We start from the raw sequence: 26,464 nt of genomic DNA, 5'->3' as shown, positions 1-26,464 counted from the left end.
ATAGCTTTAGCAAACAGTAAGCCACTGGCCAACAGAAGCTGATGTTGTCTAAATTCAGAACCGTTACCCATTGTGAATGTTTATATTTTCACTATCTACAATTTTTGAGAGAAGTGTCTGGCACACAATTGGCCAAAGATGATCTTGCATCCAAAAGCAGCCCAATGCCAGTTTACAGCAGTGGCCATTTTATTTTAAGCAGCAAATATTTTGCCACACAGCTGAAAAGCTTGAGTGTATTTGGATGTGTATTTTCAACCATGATTGGGCAGATGTTCACAGAGGAGCCAGAGCCACACAAGAATGCTTCCCCTGCTGAATTTCAGGATTGTGTCCAAAAAAGTGCCAAATTCACATGGCTCCAGTCAACTGTCCTGAAACATACTAAAACTTTTTAACTTTATTTCTTGAAAGCTCAGGAAAGTTTTGAACACGCTGAAGGCAAGATCTTCCAAAGTGTTTAGAAATCACGGAGACACAGTTACAAGTTTTTCCCACAGTCTGTTACAAGTTTAATTGTGCAAAAATACAGTCATCAAGACTTCAGCTTTGTTGTGAACTAAACACAATTCCAGTGATGTGCATGTATGGAAAGAGATACTACTGTAATTAGAGCAAATACACCATAATTGCTGTTGAGACCACCAGTGGTTTGATACACTGAGATACTGTTCAAGGGATTTAGACAATCTGTATTTAACTACTGTACATCAGGAGAATCAAAGAAGTGACACCTAAAAGAAAAGCTAGTAGCAGACCAATGAGGTTTAAGACTGCACTAACTCAAAAGAAAATTTAAAAAATAGTTTAGACAGATTCCCAAGTGATGGCCAAGAACTAGTCTGCGATACTGCAGGTGTGAAGTGTAACTCCTCTTCATTCAACACAGTATATGTTGTGTTTCATCAAAATAAAAGGCTTTCCTAATGCCAGTATTTCTGTCAAGCACAGGAAGATGAAGCATTAACAACCTTTAAAATTGTATTTCAAACTATGAGACACCAATGGTGTTGCAAAAGAAATAAATGAGGGGGGGGGTGGAAAAACCATAAACAAAAAAAAAGTTTCAGAGCTCAGGCCTCTGGCTCCACCACTTAATAAAACAAAAAACACCCATCAAAATAATACATATGGACAAGAAAGGCATTACTGAATCCCCTTGCCCCCATTAAAATCTTCCTGTAGTGCCTACGTCACTGAGGAAAAAAACAGTTTTCCAAGCAATTCCTCTCCTTGCGTGTCCATGTTTTAACACAACCAGATGGGACATTTGTAATGTTGTTCCGTGCAGCTACTTTTTGGTCTTAACAAATCTACATGCTTCTTGCAAAAGCGTTTCAACATCTTCATTATCCTTGTCTTCTGAACTTGGTTCCCAGTCAGAGTCTTCATCAGTACGTTCACACTCCTCTTCCTCATCATCTATAAAGCTGTCAGTAAGGTCATATTCATTTGGTTCATCATCGTCACCATCTTTCTCCACAGCCTTTTTTCCTGTAGGGACAAAAATGTCCTATATTCATGAATCATAAATACAGAAAGAAAGAGACCTTCCAGAGACTTATCTAGTTAGCCTCTCTCCTCATGAGGAGAGTATTAACTAAAGCACTCTACCCAGTGCTTAATATTTTGATTTTCAAGACTTCCATGAAAAGCTGTACCATCTCTGACACCTACTGCAGCACTTACCAGTCTGATCACTTAGAAAGTTCTCCTTAGTGGCTCTTCTTCCAGCACTTGGAAAACAGTATCAGGCCTCTTCTGATAATGTCTTCTGGTATCAGAAGATAACAATATCAGATAATGTCTTCTGATAACTCTCCTTTCCTTAAGGAGTGGCACATGCAATTTTCCTAGTTGTCTTCCTGCTACTTCTGTACCTAAACAATACATCTACCTTGCCCTTTAGCCTCTAGGTATTGCTAGGCGGCTATTTTGACCCTAGATCTTCTGCCTTCGTCCATACATACTTACTTAGGTCTACTTTATACTCATACCCTTTGGAATCTGACATGGCTTTTAATTTCCATTCACTTCTTTCCTGAGCTTCAGGTGAGAGCAAGGAATCTGCTAGATCACTCTCCTCCTACATTCTCAACTGGGATCCACACTGGATAGTCTGTACTTCCTTTCTGAACACAGGTTAAGGAAACAACAAACGCCGAACACTTCTTTCCCGCGCTGGGTGCGGCCTACCTGTTTCCCAGTTCAGTCTATCCTGTCATGCTGCTTTCTAATCTGCTGTCCGTACATCTTCTTCAAAACTTACATTTTGTGATCAAATTGGCTTCTGCCTTCATAGTATTTCACAATACTCTGTATTGGCAGGATTCAAAGACTCAGAAACCTCTATTGACAAGAAACAGATGCTGTTCACAGCATGTTCCTAAATTTTTTTTAGACAGCTTGTTTTGCAGTATTCTTTTAATTGCCTGAATATGTTGGCACATTTAAACCTAGTCCCAGAGGCAGGATAAGTCTGCTATCTGAAGAAACCTTATCTATCTGACTTGGTAGTGTCTGTAGAAAGCTACTGCCATGGCAGCATTGCCTTCTCCTTTTATTTATCAGCAGCTGTGAACCTTCAACAAGTTTATTTCCACTGCTTCCTGATTCTGGCAGATGTGCATAACCCTTGCTCTACAAGTTTACATCGTCTCCCTTTTTTCTTACATGTCTACAATTCTTAACTAGTCACAGTCTGTTAATATTCCAATCACGTGTTATTCTGCCCTTAAGTCGTACCTCTGAGTAAAACTATGTTCATTCCTCTTCTTCCCAGCCTCCAATTTTTGCATTATCTCATCTAGAGATAACCTGTCAATGATCTCATACAGATAATTTACCTGTTAAGTAATTCTTGTCATCATCTTTCATATGAAACTATAAACATGGGGTTGTTTTCTCAGCTACAGACCCCAGTCCAAATCATCAACCTTTATATTAACCATAAGCATTTCTTAGCAACCTCTTGCAACCTCAGGTCAGAGCCCCAGGCACTCAAGCTATGCATGTGGTGAACAAACGAGAACACCAGTACCTTATGTAGTCACATCACATCCTCTCTCAGTTACATTTTTCTACTAGTGGGAACATTCCTATACCAGAATTATCTTATGGTCTGATCAACGTTTTATACTCTATAGCAACTCTCACCCAAGGTTTTCAAAAACATTTACAGCGTTAGTCCAGTTTCTCAAAGACACACAATTTTGTGGATGAATTGCACTGTAGAGGCACTGAATGACCTCCTAGAATAATGTCAGCCACATGTGACACTGCCAGTAATATAACTGAGAAATATCCTATGGCTAGCAATCTATATTCTTTGAAGGACCGACTGTGCACCATCTAGCAGAAAATCCTGAAAATGCCAATTGGAGCTGGAATCCACTATTATGCTTGCTAGTTTATTGTTTATTAGACTTCAGAGGAACTTAATCATGTCCATGTTTACCAGCAGAATTTCTTAGAAGAATCACAGACTATGGTCCACACGAGGCCCAGGGGGATACTCGACTTTCCAAAATACTTCATCAATTGAATAATCAGTATGGGCCCACTGGGAGCCCTGGGAGCCCAGCATTCTTTACAAAAACTAAACCTCATGCTCCACCTCCTGATGAAAGAAAATATCCAATAGCATTACTGCCAGGACAACCTGTCATGGTAACTTTACCACAAATTGGAACTGTACCTATGACTCTAACTAAACCTCGCAGCCCACTTGCCTGGGAAGCTACTGACAGCAGTGGTGCAAAACAGAATTAGTGCACAATTGATTTTTCCTTCTTTCTGATAGGGCAACCTGTCTGGAAAAACCCACCGAGACCAGTTTGTTTTACCCTTTTATCTTGTGGTCTCCTCCAAGATGAAAATAAGGTACATAGTCCTACTGCTGTTGCAGATTTTTATAATACTTGCTTCCCCATGAACGCCCACCTGTCTCAACTTAATTGTCAATCAAGAGGCAATGGCGTGGGCAGACACTGCTGCCAAGCTGGTGACACTTGGCAGATGCGGCCAGCAAGACGGCACTGCCATGGGCATACATGGCCAGCAAGCTGGTGCCAGCCTGGCAGATGACACCGGCAAGGTGGCAACAGCCTGGGAGGCACCACCGGCAAGGTGGCAACAGCCTGGGATGGGTATTCCCAATTCAGTGGGTATTCCATACCCCCTACTATCAGATGGGATGGTAGAAAGAGCTAATGGCTTACTGAAAAGGAGCCTTAAGCCACAGGAGGCCCAGTGGGATACTTGACTTTCCAAAATACTTCATCAATTGAATAATCAGTATGGGCGGACACTGCTGGCAAGCAGGTGACGACGTGGGCGGACGCCGCCAGCAAGCTGGCAATGGTGTGGGCGGACATCGCCAGCAAGCTGGCACTGCCGTGGGTGGATGCCGCCGCCAAGCAGGCAAAATACTGATTACTTCTATCAAACTATATCTATTTCTTTATTTTTCCTACAAATGTAGGAGGAGCACCTATATATCCCTAGCAATGCTTTTAGATTTCAGCAGTGAATGATGTACTTCCTTCCATGTCTTCCCAGTCCACCTCTTTCCACTACAGTTTAATTCAGCCCCAGAGCCCCTGTGCTGCTCATTAAGCACAATTCCGCCTGTTCCCTAGTACCACATTTATCAAGATGACCTTGGAACTTTCTCTGAAAGTATCTGCTCCATGTGGGGAGAAAAAGCTTGCTGACCACCCCTTTCCAAGAGTTATGTTTGGAAGTGAGCTGATTAGCATGCTAGAAAACCTACAAAGAAGTGTGTAGCAGAATCCTGCCTATTCCATAGCCACAGCAGGTCATTCATCCAGGTAGTAACAATGTAGTGAGATCACTCAGTAGTGACAATTTAATGACAGCATAACATTTTTTTTTTTTTTTTTTGCTTCCCCCCTTACAACTATTTCCCCAGTAACTAGCCTTAGATTATTTCTCAGAACATAGCCCACATTCTCTACAGGAAATTTACAATCCCTCTGGTAGCAATTAGACTAAAAATGTTTAAACATGTCAAGTGTCATGTAGATGGTACCCTTCTTTTCTTGGCTGGTGGAGTTTAAATACACTTGTACGGAAATCAATCCTGCTGTGCTTAACAGTGCAGTTGTGCCAAACAGCATGAAATAAAGGTTAATGGAGCCCTGACTGTCTGTATGACCTTGCACAGCTCGGTACAGCTGCCTCAGATGTGAACTTGCTGAGCGCAACCTTTTACAAGCTTTCCCCTCAAGAGAGCTAAGCAGCCAGTCAACAAGACAGTGGGGAGGGGAGAATCAGCAAATATGAACAGTACTTTAATTCATTAATTCCCTTCTTTCCCCTGTGCACAGAGTATCAATTCTTCCCTGGTTCTTACTTAGTAAGAGGAGTTGAATTTGACAGATTGAATTTCACTTCCATGTTAAAGTTTTACACACTTACAACAGAAGCACTTGCCCATCTGTAGTCACACTTGGCTGACCACTTGCCATGAGCTGTACAGACAGGATCTACCATTCGGGTAAGGAAAGCGTTCTTATGAAAGGCACAGCTACAGTTTAAAACCTTCAAGATTAGATTTAGACTTTACATATACACACAGTCCAGCTTGCTTCATTATAAAATCTTAACCCCTCACTGCTCTTACAGTGCTACTAAGAATTTTCACCATGCTGTAATACACATTTCTACAAGGGAGCAGCAACCAAGATGGGGCTGGTACTTGCATCATGGGATGCAGCAAACCAGACAGGTAATATATACACCTCAGAATATGCTAGTGCACAGATACAACCCTATCAAGCATTCAGTGATAGCAAAAGTGCACACATACATGATAAGGAAACGGGATGGGAAAGAAATTTCTCATCAGAAAGTATAAAAGCAACCTAGTGCATCCACCCGCAACAGAAATGGAGGCCAAAACACTTTGCCTAGAAAATTAACTACAGCTATTTGCACTTTTATTTATTTTCTCTAGAAGGCAGATCTCTCTATTTTGAGGATTTCTTTAGAAAATGCCCAGCCACACCTTGGTGATCTCAAGGAAGACAAGCCAGTTCCCACTTCCACTTGAGATGCAGCTGTTCCACATCCTCATGCCTTGTTCAGGCCAGTGAAAGCGAAGACTGCATATCATCAGACTTTCAGACTGTTCTTTAAAGTTCTTTTAAATTATTTTATAAAGAATAGGAAGCTTCACATTTGGAAGCTGAGAGACAGAAGAAGCCTGGAAACAGACCTAAAGGATATTTAAAACTGGACTCTATGCACCCGCAACATGTAAGTTAGCACTGTTGGCAGCAGCAAAGCAAGCTAAGTGTGCCACTGGTAAATGGAGGAGATGTTCATACGCAATATTACAATTTACATTATCAAGAGAGACTACACCTTGCCTGTGCTACTACATAATCCTCACTGATGACTAGAAACTAAAGTAGGCAGTTTACAGTGAAAGCTGCCCACAACTCAAAGGGATTAACCTTCTTCTATGCTTTAGTCCTAACAAGCCAGTATCTTACCTGAAACATCGATACCTCATATTAAGTATAAGAAAAGCTCATCAGCACATGCACAGATATCACTTTAAAGTTATTTAAAAGTGAATGCAAGGCAGAAGGAATATCTCAATATTTCAAGAGCAATCAATCTTTACTAGTTAAGGGGCAACCTTAACTAGTTGTGGATGAAACATTGGATTCCTTTCATCCTATTATGACCCTTGTGTAAGGAAGGAAGAATCGATTTAGCCACATGTGTGTCTCCTTAAAACATTTGTTTGTTTTCTTGTCTGCTTCCAGGGAAGTACAGGTATGCTTATCCAGGAAGCCTGGCACAAATCCAATTTCAGCACTATTACTTGTAAAAATGCAGGCAGGGTTTTACTAAAATAACAACTACTTCCTCCTCAGGTAAGTATTATCAAGCATCTCCAGCACTATTAAATGCCCAAAAACCAAAGCAGATCGGCCATGTCCCATGCTGATGTGCCCATTCACAACATTAGAACATACTCACCATTCTTTGAGGTTCGTTGTCGGGTTCCTCTTTCAGTTACTAAAGAAAAGAAAGTTATCAGTCAGGACAGAGTACAACCTAGCATAAGGGTTATTCACAGAGGTTGCTACAATAAAAGACTGACCTATTAAAATAAATGCTGCAATGACTGTGCTATATTTACAAGCATAAAAACTATTCTCCTGCCCAAAAAACCCTTTTTTTGGTATTGAATTATTCCTGAGAGAATACCCAGATGAACTCTTCTTACAATTACAAACCATTCCATCTGCAGAAAAATGTCATCAAAACTGGTGTTTTTATTTTTAAGCAAAAAATTGGTGTATTTCAAAGCATTTAAATATTTTACACCATTGTTTCCATAAATGCAATTTCTCCTTAATAATGTCATAATCCTGATTCTTTGAAGTAAAATACATTATCATTACATTTCCATAACTGTTCTGCTCTGAAGTATGGTTTATTGCATTGGCGTTTCAAGTGGGAAAAAAATCTCGGAGTCCAATAATCAAGAAAAAGCAAAAAAAAAATGCAAAGTATCTCTTTGAATTCTTGAAGAACAGACAAAATGTAAACAGTACATTCCCCTGTGTTTTTCAACAAGTCTAGTTACTGGAATATAAAAGACTAGAAAATTTTAGAATAGAAACTCAGATTCGGTTTTAATTATATTCCCTCCAAGCCTCAAGAGAACATACATGCAAAAATTTGTTCTCTCAGTAAGAAAGTCACTGGTCAAAAAAAAAATTAAAATAAAATAAAAAAATATGACAGACATGCCTGCAATGTTTGTTTTAGAGCATCACAAGACTTTAAAATTGTATGTTACCACAGGATTTCCTATCAAAAGAAAAATAAGAATAAAAAGTAAGTATGAGATCTTAAGATATAAATCTATACAGTTAAAATAAAATATTTCCGTGTACTCATTTTCCTATAGGGATAGGAGAAAAGCTATAGAAATAATTTACTGCAGTAGCCATTTGAAATGTTGCAAAACACTTCAGTAACACCTAAATATATTCCGTTTTCATTGTAATACTCCAGCTCTGAATGAGGGAAGTAGAATACAGAGACCCAGTAATATCACAATATACCATGTTTAATTTTCAATAAATCCTATCAAACTCATGAAAATAGCCACTTGCCACACAGCATTTTTCTCAATATGTAAGATACAAAGCATAAAAACTATGTCAATTGTGTCTGACCCAGCCCATCTCACTTCAGTTGAAAAACATTTGAAGAAGTGAGTGCAAGTTTGCAGCAGCCAAGCAACCTTCCTTATTAGAGACAAGGGCAGGACCTCACACTTAAGAAGAGCAAGGGTGCAGGGCAATACGAAGTAAGCTGCAAATGCAGTGTTTTTCACTTACAGTAGCTGAAAGCATTTTAGTCCAAATTTTTGGTATCCATTTCTGGGTTTTGGGGTTCCCTCCCACTTTGAGCTATATTAAACAACTTGGCTTACCTGGAGGTGCACTGTGCTTGTATTCTAACTTGTGCTGTGGATTCTTCCTGCAAAGAAGAAAACAGTAAAAGCTTGATTTGCCACCTTGCTCCACACTTAACAAGCCCAGAACTCCTTGGTATTTTATGGATAATTTTCTTTTTAAAATAAAATTCTGTGACCAGTGCCTTACTGCAGTGTCTCAGCTTATAGAATGTAGGGTGGAAAAACATCAGGTTACTCTTGTGTCAGCATTAAAAAAAAAAATAGATGGCTAATCAAAACCAAGAGATGAGAGAGTTTCCAAAGTTGTACGATAAGATGCATTTGTTCAGCATAACAACAACTGATCCAATTATTTACTCTCACTAAAAATGAAACCAGAACATAACTTCTGGTGCATTAAGTACAATGCATGCACAGTGCATTACAGGTCTGAGACATCCAGGCATAGCTTCCACATGCGGAAACATAAGGCTACAAATTAAATAGTTTGGGCAAATTACAGAATTTGGAAATAACTGCTTGTCTCAAAGATCACAGGGAGAGGCCACAGAAGGATTCTTCAGGGAGATTACTCACTTCTGCAGTATGCTGCTGCAACCCAGCAAGTTCAGTTTACAAATCTGTATGTCTTCTGTTAAAAAAAGCGTCAAAGTAATGAAAGAAAATTTAAAGTCAGCTTACTCCTGGATCTGCAATACATGTTCCCCTCATTCAGGCTGTGATCCAGGTCATTAACACACTGATTGATCTTCCCCCCCCAGTTATCCAGTGCTGCTCTACTGCTTTAACTTGGTCCAACTTCCATTGTGCTAATCTGTGCTGTTAGTACATTAGAGGCTTTTCTCAGGGCTGCATGTTAAGATAGTTTCAACACGATTTATTTTTGTACATAAAATTTAAAAAAAATTCTAACATTGGAAGAAAACCAGTTCAGTTGTCCTAATTTTTGCTTCTGAAAATAAGCAACAATTAATGCCCACTATTTGAGAACATTGCTTGAAACTTGAGATGAATTTTTGCAACTGCAGAAGTTTCTGTATATTTTACAAAATACCCTTGCCTTGTAAAATCAGTTGCTTATTTATGTTTTCTTATTCTTCAAAGACCAGGGTAATACAGTTAGTCTTCAGTAGAAAAATCTTATTTTTATGTCAAATAACTTGTGACAAATTCACACGCTTCAAGTTGATTTACAATTCTATAGCTACTGCCATCCCAAAGTACATTATGTGTGCATTAGAATTTTCTATGTGTGCACTAGAATTTATTCAGATAGTTATCTGAATTAAAAAAATGGAAATACAGCTTCCTATTAAATACACTGTACTGGAACAAGAAGAATTGCCTATTTCAGTATTTTACTACTATCGTCAGCATCAGACCACTTCATCCCTACTCAAGGCATAGCATTTAGATCATTTAATTATGCTCCCTTCAAACAGTAGTGAACAGATAAAGACAACAAAAATAATAAGAAAACCCTTCAAATTCCATCTGTTGCTTCGTTGAAAGAATTATCGCTTTATGGGTGCCTCCTTTCCTCTACCCCCAAAGAATGAAACACAGATTAAGAAATGATCAACTAATACAGCACAGAGGTTGTATTATCTGGAAGGAGAGATAATTTTGGTTTTGGATAAAGTATCCATTGTACTCCTGAAAAGTATGTTGGCGATTTCGTTACCGGTATAACCCCAGACTCCTCATCCCGAGATAAAAAATTAATCTCATCGCTATTTTTCAGAAGAGAAACACTTTTTCTCCATTAGCCAAACATAACATGGCTTTTTTCTTAAATGCTACCCTGATTTTATTACATTTCAGAGAGAACACACTCTTTACGATCACAACACTTTCTGGGAGAGAGGGGAGAAAATGTTTCTGCTCAGGCACAATCTTTATTAACAGCAGCCGTTAGTTTCAATATGGCCCCACAGAGGTGCTATGGCCTCAAAATATATCCTTTTGTCCAGTGTGTCAATTACACAGCAATCATTCAACTCTGCTAAATAAACGTGTAAAACCTAGACACTGAGGAAAAAAAAGGGAATAAAACAATCTTTTGAAGAAAATCAACAGTGCTTAAAAGAAACTGCAGTCAGCCATAAACTGGATTTTATTGCTGTTACCCAAATTATGCTTTTTAACAAATCACATATTGATTAAAATAGAGTTTTTGTACAAAATCTCAACAAATACTTTATCAAAATTTAAACTAAAAGTTACATATCATGAACAACATATAACAATAAATTATTGTTTATATAAAAAAAGAACAGTTTACTACATGTTGACAAGTGAAAAAGTGTTGCTCTCTAGGTCATTGCATAGGTTCCAAAAGTCAAGTTTTCATGTTCACCAGCTGAAATCACTAACAAGTATTTTGCAGAGACATTGGTGCTTTAAAGGTCACAGCCTGTCCACAGTAAATTTCAGAAAGCAGTGCGACTTCAGACAAAGCCATAGCAATAGGCCACACTCAAGATTTAGCATCAAGAATTACTCATTATTCTATTGCCATTTTGTAACTCCGGGGAAGAACAGTCTTAACCTGTAAAACAAGAAAAGCCATTTTGTTTCACAGTGTTTCTTACCTGTAACAAGCTGTTCCATACGGACATTCCGGCCGGTTATCATTGTTATCCTGAGTTACGATCTCTGTTTCATGATAGTCATCATCATTAGGGTGACTGAACTGCTGAAAGTGAATGGGATTCTTCCTGCAAAAGACAAATATGTATCGAGAACTGACTGTTTCATTTAAACACAAGAAGCGGAGAGAAGAAAGGTGTTACTGAATCAGTGACAACTCATTTTTCTGTGGTTATGTAAAGAGGAGCTTTTAATGTTTAACTTCATGCAGAATGTAAGACCTACTTTCAGGATAACAGAAGAAAAGCTTTGTTTCTGCACAGGGTGCAAAAGAAGTTAAAACAGGAATTTTCCTATTTGCCATCAGCTTTAAGTTTCAGACCTCCAACACATACACAATCTACTGATGTAGTCATATAGCATAAATCTTACTCAGTGGACAACTTGCTCAGTTACGACTCCCTCTGGAGCTACCGAAGTGTGATAGAAACTTCTACTTGAAGTCTTAGCTCAAGTTGGAAAGGCCAACACGTGGCAGCCAAACAACTGCAATACTAAAAGACTCCCACACCCTTGGCTTATTGCATATTAGCTTCAGGCGACCTGTCTCAACTATTATTTCTGTTCTGTATGCAAGTTACTACTCACTTGAATACTTCAAATGCCAGCATATTATTCCAGATAGAGCAATCTATTGGACATTACATTGATTATGCTGTCAAGTTTGGTTGGCTACCATGACATTTTATTTGAAGTATCAAATTACAACGATGACACAAAGTTGTACCATAAGACATAACAGGTCTGCGTGTAGTTGAGTCACACGAATGTTAGTGATGAGAGCACATTACTAGCATCCATGACTTTTTGCTCTACAACACTTATGCAGTTGAATCCAAGGTGAGCAAGTAGTGAATACAAATATATGCATAATTCAAAGAACATTTCTGTTCCTTCTAGGCAACAGGTTTGTATACACACCATACAACACAAGAACACCACCACTTAAAGAAGAGTTTGCTTTATAAAACTTCTGTAAGTGATGTTAGAAAGAACACAGAAAAACAGGTTACGATTTCAGGATAAATTAATGTGACAGATCAAAACATACTACAAAAGTTATGTCAAAGCTAACATACTGCTACCAATAGTAAATCTACTTTTTCCCTATGATTTTTTAGAGATACTTTTTTCAAGCATAATATTTAAAAGCAAGAAATGTGAGATATTTTAATAAATTATTTTCCAAGACATCCACAAAATAGTTCAGTGATTTACCACACTAATACCCAGAGTACATAAACTTCAATGTGCTTGTGCAAATTATAAAAAGTGAACTGCTTGTGTCAAGCAAGAGGAATGACAACTTCAAACTACAGTATAATTACTGTTTTAATTTACACTCGTTACAGCTGCATTTAGAAACACAAAGCCAGAAACATGTATGTAGCTAGCTACATACACAACAGCTTCCTCATTGATCACAGGCATTCTTTCCTTTAAATTCACAACTACCTCTTATGAACTTTACAGGGAACAGTCAATATTAACTTCAGCATTTCAACTACCATCATAACAAAAAAAGCTTTTGCAAAATGATTACTTAAGCACTGTGAGTTCTACTAGCCATTCAGGCCTCCTTTTAGGCATTTGAAAAAGATTAGATATTTAGTATTAATACTTTAAATCTCCATTTGCCTGGTATGTTTCACTCAGGAAACTCAACAAGCAAGCTACAGATAAACTCTTCAATGAGCTACTTATCAAAGATCCAGTGTCCCTTGGATCTATTTACATAGGTGACAGACTTCTCATCCTGGTCTTTTAACTTTTGCAAACTGTAGGGTAAGTAAATACTGTTTCACTAGGTACCATTGCAAGGTTGCATTTACCAGTCATTTACTCTACCACAAGTTCTCAGGAAACATCATTTCTTACACCAAATTCAGGCTGGCTGCCTACTTCTTTTCCCATTTAAAAATAAATAGGATGAAACCAAGTCATTTTAGAGGCTACTTGCTTTGTTTTCTAAATGCATAGAGCTAGCTTATTAGCAATATTAGCAAGAATTTTGAGTCACTTGAGACACAATTCATCTTCTCAAAGGGATACAAAAGCAACTAATGTTCTGCAAAATCATTTTTATATTTATTCCTGCAATAAGATACATGTAGCATCACAGTCACCAAGGAAAGAAGGCCTAACAGCTGTCACTTAGCCAACCTATTGTATGTTAGGAGATATCCATTTCCTTTCAAAAATTTCCTTTGAAACCTACTTGCACAACACCAAACAGCCCTTATTGGGGTGGGGAAGGAAAAATAAAGTAGTATGGGAGGAAGGAGGAAGAGAAACAAAGAGGTCTTGATGTACACTCCCTATCACAAGACTTGGGGATCCTTTGGGCCAGTGGATGATGCTCCTTCAAATTATACATTACCTGTGAAGCATCTTAAAACGTGTCCTACTTCAGATGCTCAGGACTAGTAGAAACATCTTACCTTTACCTGGATAATTTATACTTATTCCACTTCTATGTGTTGTGCAATGATATCCAGCAAAATAAATAGAAGCAGAGAAGTGCCCAGCTTATATTAAGCAAACATTTTCTGTTCTTGCAAAAATCTAAAGCTTCTTCTTTTTATTAAGGGTTTGGTTTGTTTGAAGGGTTTTTTTGTTGGGTTTTTTTTTGGTTGGTTGGGGTTTTTTTAGACACAGAGATTTGAGTTGTAAGAGCACAACATCTATCATGCCATGAGTTGCACTCCAAAGTTAATTAGTTTCACAACAAAACCTCACTGTACAGGAATGTGTTATTCACTTGATCAAAACAAAATCATTAAGCTTTACTCACACAAAAATTAACCAATTAAAAGCTTATGTTAAGAATAAAGTTTTATGGGAGATTTGCCTTCTCATAAACATACTCACACAGTTACTGCAACGCTCCTTTCACAGAAGCTCTGAATTTGTGTACTCACGCTTCATGATGCAGAGAATTATGTGCATAAAAATTATGCAAATAAAACTGATAAAGTTCTTCAGAATCAATGCAGTCATCTCAGGCGGAAGTTGAGTACTGCTCAGTGAAATATTTAAAACAGTTTTTTGTCTGTGCAGCTACCAAAAGCAACTTAAAAGCTTTTTCTAAAGCAAGTTTAACTGATTAGGTCAGAATCCCTGGCTCTTCATAATCAATTCAGAAGACCCCTGCCATCTCAAGGACTTATTTTCTCAGCTACTAAAGAAACTGGTAGTGAAAATGTAATGAATTACCAGCACTAGTTATAAAGCCGTAGAATTCAAGCCTGAAGTTATGCCACAACTATGCCTAAGATGTTTGTAAGTTCTAAATTGTAAGTCTTATTGGAAGACAGGACTCAAAAAAAAAAAAAAAAAGACAGATGCAGGTCTTCAGCTGCCAGATTTACAAGCTTAAGGTGAAAGGAAAAACACTTACTTTCATAAACAAACAAGGAGCAAAGTATTTAGAAGAATGCACATACAAATCCAAAGATTGGTTGAGCATGCCCTGCTTTGACAGCTATGGGACAGATTTACACACACCCAGTCAGCAGAGCACTGTATCACAGGCTAGCAAAAGGATAGAATTGTGGACAAAAATTGTGGGCTACAGTTTAGAGATGAGAGTTCAGGTCTACCTCACCCCTTCTATGCAGCCCTTTAAAAATAAATCCAAACCCAACCACCCTTTTCTTTTTAATTCCCTATTCCTCTAAGTTCAGAAAAATGAGCAGCAGACAAAATGAACACAAGATGGTATTCAAAGAGTAAGTTCTTTGACAACAGATATAGTCAGATATAACATACACAAAGCACTTTGTCTCCTGGTGATAATAGCAGTTTCTTTCAATTTGGTAAAGCTTCAGGCTACCTCAGAAAGAGAATCTGACACTGAAGGATGACAACAAGAAGTATCCCTGGAGCAAGAGGTGTGCATCAAGCTCAACTCTTTCAAAAGCAGTGTTTTCAAATTCATAAATGAAGAAACTGAACTATGGGTTACAAAGTTATCTCCTATATGTTTAAGATATGTGTTAGAGAAATCTAATAAAATTAATAGAACTAGCATTTAATCTTTTCAATTTGTGCTATTTTAGTAGGCACCTACCAAAGGTACCAAAGTCATATCCAAAAGACAAGTATCTCTTAATAGGAGTTTACAAAATAAAGACTAGAACTCTGAAGAACATTTAGTTATTGGATAAATTACATTTTATGAATAAGAAAACTCACCTAGAAAAAACACAACTTTAAGGAAATGTTATGGTTACCAAAGCAGTACTCATTTAAGAAGCTGACTCCTACAGCACATCTTGTTAGAAGACACCTTTCATAAGGTTAAAGTAATGAAGGAGAGGGGAAACCAACTACCCATTGTACTCAAAAGAGCACTCAAAGCAGCCCCTCTTCCTTAGCAACTCTAAAAACTAGTTTTTGCTCAAGGGAAACACTACACAATGAAAAACTGAATATGCTATCAATGTGTTCCTTCAAAGCACCCGTTCACATCACACTTACATACACGTTCTGTTAAAAATACGGGTAACTGCAATGACTTGCTTCACTCTAACACAGCTATCCCATCAATGCAGAAAGACTACTTGGTGGCCTTGTATTAAAAACAAATACTAAGAGAGACTACAAAGCATATTTCTTTTGCTGCAAACAAGCAGGTTCAGTCTCATGACATTTCCTGAAGATCAAAGCTGATGTTTTTGATACTTCATCTTTACAAATTTCTCCAACAAAGTAAGATTTTGTTGTTATTTCAGAGCATTATTTTTTCTTATAAAGCAATACTTTCCAAAAGTATTGCTGCCAAACATTTTAGAATAAAGACCCAAGAAGAAACATGCACATGCAGACTCCTATTCCATATTATCTGTAACTAAAATTTGCCTTCCTAAACATTAGGAATCCTTCAGCATATCAGAGCATTAAATCAGCTTAAGCCCCATACAGGGCAAAACGTGTCTGAGCAAAACTAAAAGAAGCTGGAGCAAACTAGAGGCTACATTTGTACTACTGGATCAGCTTAACTGCCTAATAATGAATGTGATGAAAACATGTTTTAAGGGCAAAAATTGAGATATGTGAAAGAAAGCCACATGAAAACTGGAAGTCTGATGTGTTCATTAACACAACAGCTTTATGCTTTTGATTTACACAGTTATCTGCAGCATTAGGCACACCAAACATATACAAGAACCCATTTACTTGTGCTTGCTTGTTTTCTAAACAACCTCACTGTCGTCTCTTATTGCTGAAGCCCCAGGGGGAATAATAAAAAAATAAAATCACAGGACCTACTGTTTCCTGGCTTAGCCTTATCTTTTGTACTTACAATGTACAGGGATTTACCTAGAGCTCAAAACCTTCTCCTAAATGCAGTTGGTCAGGTCATTGGTCATTTGCTAGCCTCAAGACCACCTCTAGATTTGTATCTTCCCCTTCATGTATCAACACATGGCACTCCAGATCTTTTCTGAGCAGAAAGAATTAGCAGGAGACCAGGCACTCAGCACTGATGTTTTGGAACTTCACTGGAACATTTGTATCCCACAGATTTGTAAGACAGATCTTTCACTGTGAATTGAGAGGGTATGAGTGAGAGGAGAGAGAAAAAAAAAAAAAAGAGAAGGAAAAAAAAAGCTCTTCACTTGTATTACCAAAGACGCTGACCAGATAAGGGTTAACATGGAGTTTGTGAGTACGTCTTGTTCTGTTTTTAGGGAGGGAGTGGAAGCTAATGAAAAAAAGCAGACTGGCCAAGTTATAATAAAAGTAATTCTTGATTATTTAAGGAATGACAGATAATAAGTATTTTAAACATTCAGATCACAAAACATGCAATTATTTCAATAAATACAATCATCTTTCACAAAACTTTCATTTGCTAATAAAACAAGCCTACAGGGTCTATGTTGGGCATTTCAACCATTTACGTCTCTTCTCCCTCCTGGTACACGCAGGGGTTTTTTTTAAATTTCTTTTTAAAATGGACCTTTGTTTCTTATTTCCTACAACATTTCATCTTTTAATTTGTTGAAGTACTTCACCCTTTGTTTGGGTTATATTAGCAGTTAGCAAGACATCCTGGCTCCTCTTTTCATACTTCTAAAATTGCTGTTATGCCATTTGTTTCTCATCAGTCCCCTGCTTACCAAAAAATTTTTTTCAAATCAAAGCTTGTAACGACTTTACTGTTTCCTCTTCCATCGCCAATACATTACTTCTTAATAATAAGCTATCTTAAGCTAGTTTTAATTTTGCTTTACCTGTAACAGCCTGTTCCATACATGCAAGGTGTCCTCTTATGCTTGATCTGTTTGGAGCTTTCTGAAGCATCTGCACTTCTGGTTGAATCAGAAATCTCAGTCTTGTAATCCAGATTTGCATCAGTCTCAAGAATCCCTTCCTGGGCACCAAAATACTGGGAAGTCCTGCCCCAGTGAGCTTGTTCGCTTGTAGAACCAGTAATCTGCTCTTTGTTTTCTGTTTCCTCAATTCTATTTTCTTTACTGGAGATCTGACCTACTCTTTTAGACCATTTACTATGCGGCTGCCTATCATTTTTTTCCAGAGAACTTCCAGGGTTTTTTGTTCCAGTCTTGCCATTTCCTTCCATGTTTCTCATGGTACTCTCAAGAGGAAATCCAGATGTATTCTGTGGAACAAGGTTACATTTTGAAGGACCTGAAAATTTACACTCTTCAGAATTAAAAGCTTTAAGGTCAAACTCTGCCTCATCTCATCATTCCTGTTTTCACAATCAGAGAATCATAGAACAGCCCAGGTTGGAAAGGACCTTGAAAGATCATCTGGTCCAGCCTTTAAAATCTTCTACTCCACTTTCCAAACTCAAGTTAGCTGCTAAATACAGCTGCTGAATGAAAGGCTCAAGTTAAGAACACACATGCACAATTTGAAGAAAAACTTAGCCTAGAGCTCCCGTCCTCAGCTTCAGTTTCCTCACAACACAGTCAGGCTCATCTCTCACCACCTCAGTTTGTGAATAGTCCAAGGACTTTAGTTTAAATTAACTTTTAATCAAAAGTACCGCTCCTGAAAAATGAATGGGGGTTATACATGTGAAGATATAGTAGACTCTCAAAGAATGTATACTCCTATACAAGAATCAATTTTAATCCCTTAAGTACCAAGATATATGGAATATATATATTTATCTGAGAGATCTATGGGAATTCATGATATACACCTTGAGCTTAATCCCACCCCAATACATCTTAAATGCTTCAGCTTGTGACTAAATCGGAAAACAGTTTGTCAGTAGATACCATCAGGCAAAGATTTCAGTTTTGACAAATACTGCATTTTAAATTTTGGAACACACATACATTTAAAGTAAGATAATGTGCACTTCAGAAAAAGAATATGGGATACATAACCAAGACAAGAACATTGTCCCATCAACCAAGACATTACCCGGAAGCACACCTATATTGATAGGTGAACTACTTGGATACATCACGGAACTATTCAAAGGTCTCTGCTCTCTACAGTTTATTATCTAAGTTCCCCCCACCAGTAAATTTACACTTAGTTTACACAGATGTGTTTGGCAGAGCTTGAAAATCAGCTGGTGGTGTCCTATTTGATTTTGTTCCTTTCACTGCAAGCCTCAAAATGTTAACCAAAACCAGAGACAATTACATTTGAGCAGCAATGTGATTAAGAAAAGGCAAAGTCAGCATTAATATCAAATGATCCTGACAGCAGCATACTTAGTAAGTCAAATCAGAGACAAAGATGACTCTTTTATCGAGACTCACAAAATAAGGCTCAGCAAACAACTGCAGTTTAGGAAATAAGCCTTCATTTGCAAAAGGAGGACTAAATTACTCTAATTTGCCACTCCTACTTGTGACTCCTCTACTACATACTTCAACCCACTGCTTATACTGTATATAATGAGACTAAAGACTTTCACATTTATTATGATGACCAGTTAAAAAACAAGTTGCAATCAAGGAAAACCAAAGACAACAGCAGTACTGGCACTGGTTATAACACGTATGTGACCACACTGCCATCTGGCAGCTGCTGGTGCTGAGAAGAATTAAGATTCTTTTTACTTCCTACTCTACAGCAGATTTCCTCAATCGCTTTAAATATGACAGCAGGAGAATGATTTTGGTTTTGATATCAAAATTCCAATCTTTTAGAGCTCTCTGATTATTACTTTTGCTTATACTAACCCATTATTTTTTCTGCAAAGTTCTGAAGGCAATTTCTTACACTGTGCTCAAGGTAAAAATTAGTTATGAAATTATTAGGAGAAAGTAAGTAGACTTCATACTTACAAACGGCAAAATGAAATAATTCATTATGTAGTCACTCACCTTATAATTTGACAAAGAGAAAATAGCACTGCAGCTGGTATTACGATACCTAGCCAACAACAAAGCTCACCACTCAGAACACTTTTTCCAGATTAAAAGATACCACTATGTTATATCAAAACTACCCTCAAGGGTATGCTCTCCACGAGTAGATCATTTCCATTAACCTTAAGATTTAATTAAAAAAACAAAACCAACCCCCAATTGTTTTCAGTGTCAAAACCGATGAAGCATACCAAATTAATAGTATTTTAAGTATTTTATCAGATCCTAGAACAGATCCAGACCATTCTAATGCTAGAGATTAGAAACACCTCCCCTGGTTGTTCACTTAAAGGAAAAGTCAGTGAAAGCCTCACTTAGCTCTCACCAGCGTATGTTTTGTTTGGTTTTGATAATGATCCTTCTCTTTTCATTATTTGCAGGGTGCTATCAATAAGCATTTAACTGCCTATAAACGCAGCTGTACTTTAAAGACACACAGACGCACTGACCAGATGGACTGAAGTGTCTCTTCACTCATTGCCACATATTATTTTGTAATTCAGATGACCTTTTTTCTTTCCTTTTTTTTTGACTTAGATTTTTAGATAGTGGCATAAGCACACTCCCTGCTATCTTTCTTCAAAACACAGCAGTTGCTAAGCCACATACCATAATATTCTGATCATAAAACTTCACCAACTAGAATGGCACTAGTTTGGGAAAAGTCCAGTGTGCATTACATCAGTGTCATACCATCACCTAACCCTAGAGGGTTCTCAGAAAAAGAAACCACACACCAAGCCACTTCTAGGACCAGTACTTCAGCCCATGTCTTCCAGCCTCTTGCTGTAAAGCTGGAAGTCTGGTATTTCTGTGGAACATTCGGGGCCTAAATCCCAGATCCCGAGAAGGAAGTGCAGAAGACCAAGTCTCTGAAGACTTCCAGGATCCTTGCTATAGAGCTGTCCAATGGACTGGCATTTCAAAATAACTGTTAAACAACAAATCACAAGCAGAACACATAGCATGTTGTAGACCCAACCTTCAATATGACATTGCCAACTACATTCTCAGTTTTTGAAATACCATGGTTCTGCCCTGAGCCAAAAAATTACCTGAGATGAAGGGACAGGGATGAAAAGACAGCTCCTTTTCCCTTGATCTTGTTCTTCACCTTCAAAATCCTCTATAGTTTCTTCAGAAGCTAATCTTTTTTTCTGCTGCACATTTACTTCTGTTTTTAATGACTCCATATTACTTTCTCCCCTTCCTTGGCCTTTTTTCACTCTACTACCTTAAAAGAAAAATAAAAGGGTACTTTTGGAATGCAACTTTTTACAGTGAAATCCTGATCACATTAGAAACCTAAAGCTACATCGAAGCAGAACACTGGGCAAAAGGCATAAGACATAGCAGCACTTATGCCTGTGCTGTCTGAACAACACATTTTTCACTTCCCGCTTATAGGAATAAAAAGTATGTTTTAGAATAAAACAGATGTTTCAGGGGAAAATTTGAAGGAAAACAATAAATATGTGGCAAAGGATATTCTGGACTGACTGACAATTTCATTTACACAATAGGAGCTGATCAAGTAAACCAAACATCCAAGGACAACTTTTGCCACAGACCTTTCAAGTCAATGTCATTTCAGACTACCAGTTTATACACACAAACATCAATTAATTAGGACATGGCAAAATCAGGGTATGCCCACTTGCCTAGTCAACCACATCATGGTTGGCCATTCATCAGCCTGTAACCGACAGAAAGACAACTAATGTTGTGCTTCTCTTTGGAAAGCTTCACATCCCAGAAAACTGTAAGTTCTCTGCACTGAAGTAGTATTTTCTGGATATATAGCTGGGAAACAGCCAGGGCCATTGTGCTGGTTTTGTTATAGCTCCATCTGCTGCAAAACCCATTCAGAAGGAAGATACTCGATCCCATTTTGCAAGACTTCAAAAACTCTTCCCCTTCAAAAATATAGACATGCCAGAGACATCTGTAGGAAGCAAGGAATTTTCCCAAATGTTAACATCTGACTTCAAACAACAAATTGCTGTTCCCTTTCCAGTAAGAAGACATACAGAAGAGAAACAAAAGAGCAGCCTTTTCATTTTACTCTCCACCTTTCCGTCCAATACCACCCTAAAAAGATGCAAACCATTTCACAATTTCAAGGAAATAGGAGATTTGCATAAGAGATTGGTTGTTTCATTAAAGCAGCCCATTCTAAGCTGGAATCATTAGCTCACGTAATTAATTTTTAAACGACTCCAATAAGGTTCATATGTACCCCTAGCTCCCTCAAGGTCAGGCCTTCAACAGCACACAGATACCCCTTGCCCACACAGCTCCAAATCTCAGCACCTACATGATCATAATGTTCAGTCTTTGAAACAAACATTATATACACATATATAACAAACATTACAGTACTTGTGGAGAAAAAACACAAACAAAAAACCCCACCCCACCAAAAAAAAAGCCACAAAAAACCCCTACAACACAAAACCAAACATAAAAAATAACAATCACACTAGTGCAGGACTCAACATAGCCAGAAGTCCTCTGGTACATGCAATTTTTACATCCAAGGGAATAAGCCAGCAGAGAACAGTCTAGATTTGGAAAGGAAGAAAAAAAAAAGTAAAGTTTCCTTTGCTTCTTATAATTTTCTCAAATTTAGCTTTTGAGGAAAGGAATAGGCAGGGTAGCCGATGGCATACGACTGAGGTGTTTAAAGCCAGAATTGGACAGGTCAATCCATCCAGACACCTGCATTTACTCCAAGAGACAACCAGCAATTGGTCAGACACTACATGAAATACTTCTGCAGGCCTGCTTGGGCATCAAGAGCCAAATTTTTCCATTACAACATCTCAGCAGAAATCGTAGGTGGAAACAGAGGCATTAAAGAATAGCTATTGGACACAGAGGAGCGGACATGCACACATCAGCCACAGCTCATCCTTAGACTGACTAACGAAGGAAACTCACCAGTTAGCACCTAAACCACCTCATACCTCACCACAGAACGGCAAGCAGGGCAAGGCGTGCTGTCTTCAGCACAGAGAAAGACAGAAACGCTGGGGGAAGCATTGTTAATGTATGTAGCCATTTTCCTTCTCTTCTCTCATTTCTTTAGTCCTCCAGTTCCATCAATAAAAGTCATCAAGGCAATAAATGCCTTGCGATAAGTTTGTCAGAGAACGTCTAATGGTAGTTTTAGACCTCTTTACAAGTTCCCAGGACCAAAGCTGGACATGCTAGAAGATTTTCTTGGGATTGTGCCAATGGGGCACCCTTGTGTCTCCCATTGATAAGAGACTAAACACAGTATTCTGCTGCTGTTACTGCTGATACACAGTGGTAGAAGTTTATCGTACATTCAGCAATTTCCTTTTGTGGGAAGGATAAGAGGGAATGCAATACTATTTTAGCCTCATACTAGTAAGAGACTACTATAATGTGATGAACTGCTCCTCCTAGGAAGAAACTTTGGACTAAATTATCACGTCTGATTCAGTCACAGTTAAAAATAAGCTAAACACGCACCACCACCCAAAAAACTCCACCTTTGAAACCTGTGAAATTAGAAGAATCTAAATTTAGAAGGGTAATCAGTGACTTAAATGTGGAGAAGGCTTGGAATTAAAGGCACAGAAACTACATAGAATTTACACACTAAAAAAACAGGTGAGTTTATAGGAAAGGGCTCTAGAACATCAGATGTTCAGCTGTCCAAAGAGAGTATATTACCTGGCATAAAAAAAAAAGAACAGAAAGAAAATCAACTGATCAGAAAGAGCTCTGTCACACCCGCAGGACTGATGCCAAAGGAGACAACATAAGTCAGTCTCTGTCAGCTGCCAGGCACAGAACACGGAAAGAAAAGTAACAAATTAATACTTTCTACCACCACAATTATAATTTAAGAAAATGAGATCAAAGCACATAAACGTATATTGGTATGCAAACATACTACACTGCAAACCTACCTCCTTTCATTACAGGCTCAGAAATCCTCTGAACCAGGACGTCTCTTTCCAGCATCCAAGATGGAAGCACTCTCTTTCTTTGAATAGATCTTGACTGTTCACTTTCACTACCATCAGAAGGAGCAACCTGAAACAATAGTCACTGTTTAGTACCTTTCTTCAGTTACTAAAGAGGTGGAAAAACTAGAACACAAGTTTGTACACAGTTACATCCTTCAAACACAGCCTGGATAACTACCTATTTTTTAGATGGTGCCTATTGCCTGTTTGTTTGTTTGGGGTTTTTTTTCCTACTTACTCAGAAAAACAGCATCTATAGAAACCTTCATGTAGTAAAAAAACCTCCTTAGACCTTTGGAATAAACGTATAAAAGGCTACAGACTGAAAGTTTCATAGAAGAGCTGTATCAGCACCTTGCTGTAGAGTTTCAACCCACAGAAATAAGAGAAAGAGGAGGTTTAACAAACAAATGCCTATTTGTCAAAAAAACAGAAAAGTCTTGGTAGCATTCTCTCAATTCCTTTCTCCAAAAAGGAACCACACTCTAAACATTAAATACACCAAAGTCATGTTCAGTACATACTTATGTACTGAAAGTAACACTATCAGTTTGAATCTCTACTTACTAAAAGGTAAGTATCCATTCCAGGAATCTCATCTACAGTAAAGGCTGGCATTTCATTTGTTCCACATAGTTATCTACTGGACAATGACATTGACCAATGCGTCCTTTTACCACTATATTGCTGGATACACAACAGAAGACCTAAGAAAAATCCCACTGGCTCCACACACTATTTATCAGAGTGTCTGAAAGCTGTTTTTACTCAGCGACATTTAAAAAAAGCAAAAGACGCTCGCTTTGAAAACTCTCTTTTGCTGGACAAGATGTTGGCTGCCAGGGAAAAACAAGAGGGTTATTTATCTGTACGTTTGTATGGATCTTGACAGCACAGCTCCATCACAGCTGTACGGTTCAAATGAAATGGGCTGCTAGTACACTATAAACAGATATTATAGCCAGCACAAGGTATCTACAGTCCAACTGCACACTCTCCAGATATAAGTTTCAGAGGCTTTTAGGCCTGTTGGGAGAACAGTCATTCACTCCCCTAGGCGTTCACAGGTACAGCACAGCTACTGATACAGACCAGAACCAGACTTTATTCTGTAGGACTGAACTCGGCTACTGTGTTGTTAGTTCAAAATATTCCTGTAACAACAGCAATTTTAGTGTATTCCAGAGAACCAATTACTGCAGGGTAATTATCATAAACATAAATACACAACAGAAATATATTTATATACTTGTATAGCATACAATCCCAATCAATAAAACAACAGATATTTTGAGCATACAACTTTGTCAGAGGTTACTTCGGGGGGGGGGGGGGGGGGGGGGGTAAAAAACACAACACCTTTACTTCATTTTCAACACATGCTTACAAACATTAAATTTAATTTAAAAATTAAGCACCCACCAAATGTCTGTAAGTAGTGTCATTTTTTCTCATTTTTGCAGTTCCCTGTATCTCAGAGTTGGAGCATGCCGGTTCTATTAACGATGGACTAGAAGACATCTCAACAGGATGAACAGTTGGTCCTTCTTCTGCTTCAGCCTCCGGATTTTTTTCTGAGAAAGTAAATTAATTTTTAGCTAGCCAAACTCATCATGAATATAAACATATACTTTTCACTTAAACACAGAAGCTGGTCTGAATGTTTGCTATTAATACACTTCTAAATTCAACGTAACACACTCTTACATCAGCTTACAGAGGAAATAAACGTGCCTTCCTTTCCACCTTTCACTGAAAGTATTTTGAAAACCAAAGATCTTCCAACTGCTGCTGACCCCTACTGTAATGTGTTTTGTTTAAGTACACAATTTATACTAGCCACTGCCATGACAAAACTTTGAGAAAGCTTAGATTACAGCTTAGAATTTGCTTTACCGTAAATCTGTGCAACTTCTCAAAATATGATTCTGTACTAAAAGTCAGATAACAACGTTCAGATACCGTTTTCAGGATCCGATGCCCAATGAATCCGGCATTTCTTGTTAAGTTCTCACCAAAGGCTACAAGTCTGCAGCTCTGAGGTGGCACCACGTACTCAGGTGCTTGAAGCTGGTTTTAAAAGCCTCAGCTCAAAGCTGCCACGTCTGAAATGCTTTTCAGTCGTGACAGCACACTGAAACTGCAATTGTTTTTCCTTCAGCGCTTTGCCCTTCCACTAGGCAATTCACTAGCACAAAGGATTAGAGAAAAAAAAGTCTAATTACTGCTGTATTAACTACACAGCACCACTCGGGAGTCACTGTTGTCCCTTCCACAGCTTTCTGCATTACACAGGAGGCACAGGCTGCCCAGCTGAACTTTTCATTCCGTGGTGAAGAGAAACACCAGAGGCCAAGCTCTGCCCGCCCGCCCCCCCCCCCCAACAGCCCCCTCCAGGTCCTTCTCCAGAGCTTTCAGTTCTGCACGGGCTCCCCCCGCCCTTTCCACCCGCGACGGAGCCGCCGGTGCAACGAGCCCGGACCCGGGGCTCCAGTTTGTGCCCCTCTAAACCCAGCGGATCGAGACCCAGAAGCAACCCTGACCTCGGGGGTGCGCTGTCTGCAGCACACGGGCGGCGGGGAGCGGCCCGCAGCAGCGCTGGGAGCGGCACCCGTCCCCTCACGGGAGGCCGGGGGGCGAGGCCGCAGCTGGGCCCCTCAGCGCGGGCGGCCGCGCCAGCAGCAAGGGGAGGTGGCGGTAACTCGGCGCCCGCGGCCTTGCTTCTTCGGGGGACGGGACGGGACGGGACGGGGCGGGGCGGGCCTCACCTCGGGGACGCCACCGCCGCGGGGACCGGGCGAAGCCCGGCAGGAGCCGCCGCCGGGGCTCGCCCGAGGGCCGCTGGCGCGCGGACGCCGCGTGATGACGTTCACTCGGCTACGTCACTCGCCTCCGGAGCGGCGGGGCCGCGCCGCCTCTGCGGGCCCGAAAAGCGACAGATTCGCCTTAAAAAAACCAAAAAC

The 26,464-nt window shown here is 39.0% G+C and overlaps 1 protein-coding gene across 5 annotated transcripts; it reads right to left on the bottom strand.

The window, feature by feature from the left end:
• Positions 1-1,010: 1,010 nt before the first annotated feature.
• APLF (aprataxin and PNKP like factor) lies at positions 1,011-26,406 on the bottom strand. 5 transcript variants are annotated; one of them, XM_072857409.1, is made up of 10 exons: positions 26,045-26,246; positions 24,924-25,075; positions 23,442-23,568; positions 20,553-20,731; positions 17,368-17,756; positions 11,068-11,193; positions 8,489-8,535; positions 7,018-7,056; positions 1,690-1,774; positions 1,354-1,494 (listed from the first exon to the last, which is right to left on the bottom strand). In XM_072857409.1, the coding sequence occupies exons 2-9, from the start codon at positions 25,020-25,022 to the stop codon at positions 1,716-1,718; spliced, it is 1,065 nt and encodes a 354-aa protein (XP_072713510.1). In that variant the 5' UTR covers positions 25,023-25,075; positions 26,045-26,246; the 3' UTR covers positions 1,354-1,494; positions 1,690-1,715. The 5 variants fall into 5 exon arrangements, 4 of the variants coding, with proteins under 4 accessions (XP_072713509.1, XP_072713508.1, XP_072713510.1 ...); XR_012041742.1 differs by lacking the exon at positions 1,690-1,774 and adding an exon at positions 7,798-7,857 and having other exon boundaries at positions 1,404-1,494; XM_072857408.1 differs by lacking the exons at positions 1,690-1,774; positions 26,045-26,246 and adding an exon at positions 26,270-26,406 and having other exon boundaries at positions 1,011-1,494.
• Between the last annotated feature and the right edge of the window lie 58 nt (positions 26,407-26,464).

Source organism: Ciconia boyciana, chromosome 3 (genome assembly GCF_034638445.1).
Source record: "Ciconia boyciana chromosome 3, ASM3463844v1, whole genome shotgun sequence".
NCBI lineage: Eukaryota > Metazoa > Chordata > Aves > Ciconiiformes > Ciconiidae > Ciconia > Ciconia boyciana.
The sequence above is the reverse complement of the archived record's forward strand: the minus strand, read 5'-3'. Positions and strand labels throughout refer to the sequence as shown.

Coding starts and splice junctions, on each gene's coding strand:
- APLF (XM_072857408.1), bottom strand. CDS start 25,022: ATGTCTTCTAGTCCATCGTTAATAGAACCGGCATGCTCCAACTCTGAG. Junction 23,569..24,923: donor ACACTACTTACAGACATTTG/GTGGGTGCTTAA, acceptor CTATTGTTTCAG/GTTGCTCCTTCTGATGGTAG. Junction 8,536..11,067: donor TATGGAACAGCTTGTTACAG/GTAAGAAACACT, acceptor TCTTCTTTGCAG/GAAGAATCCACAGCACAAGT.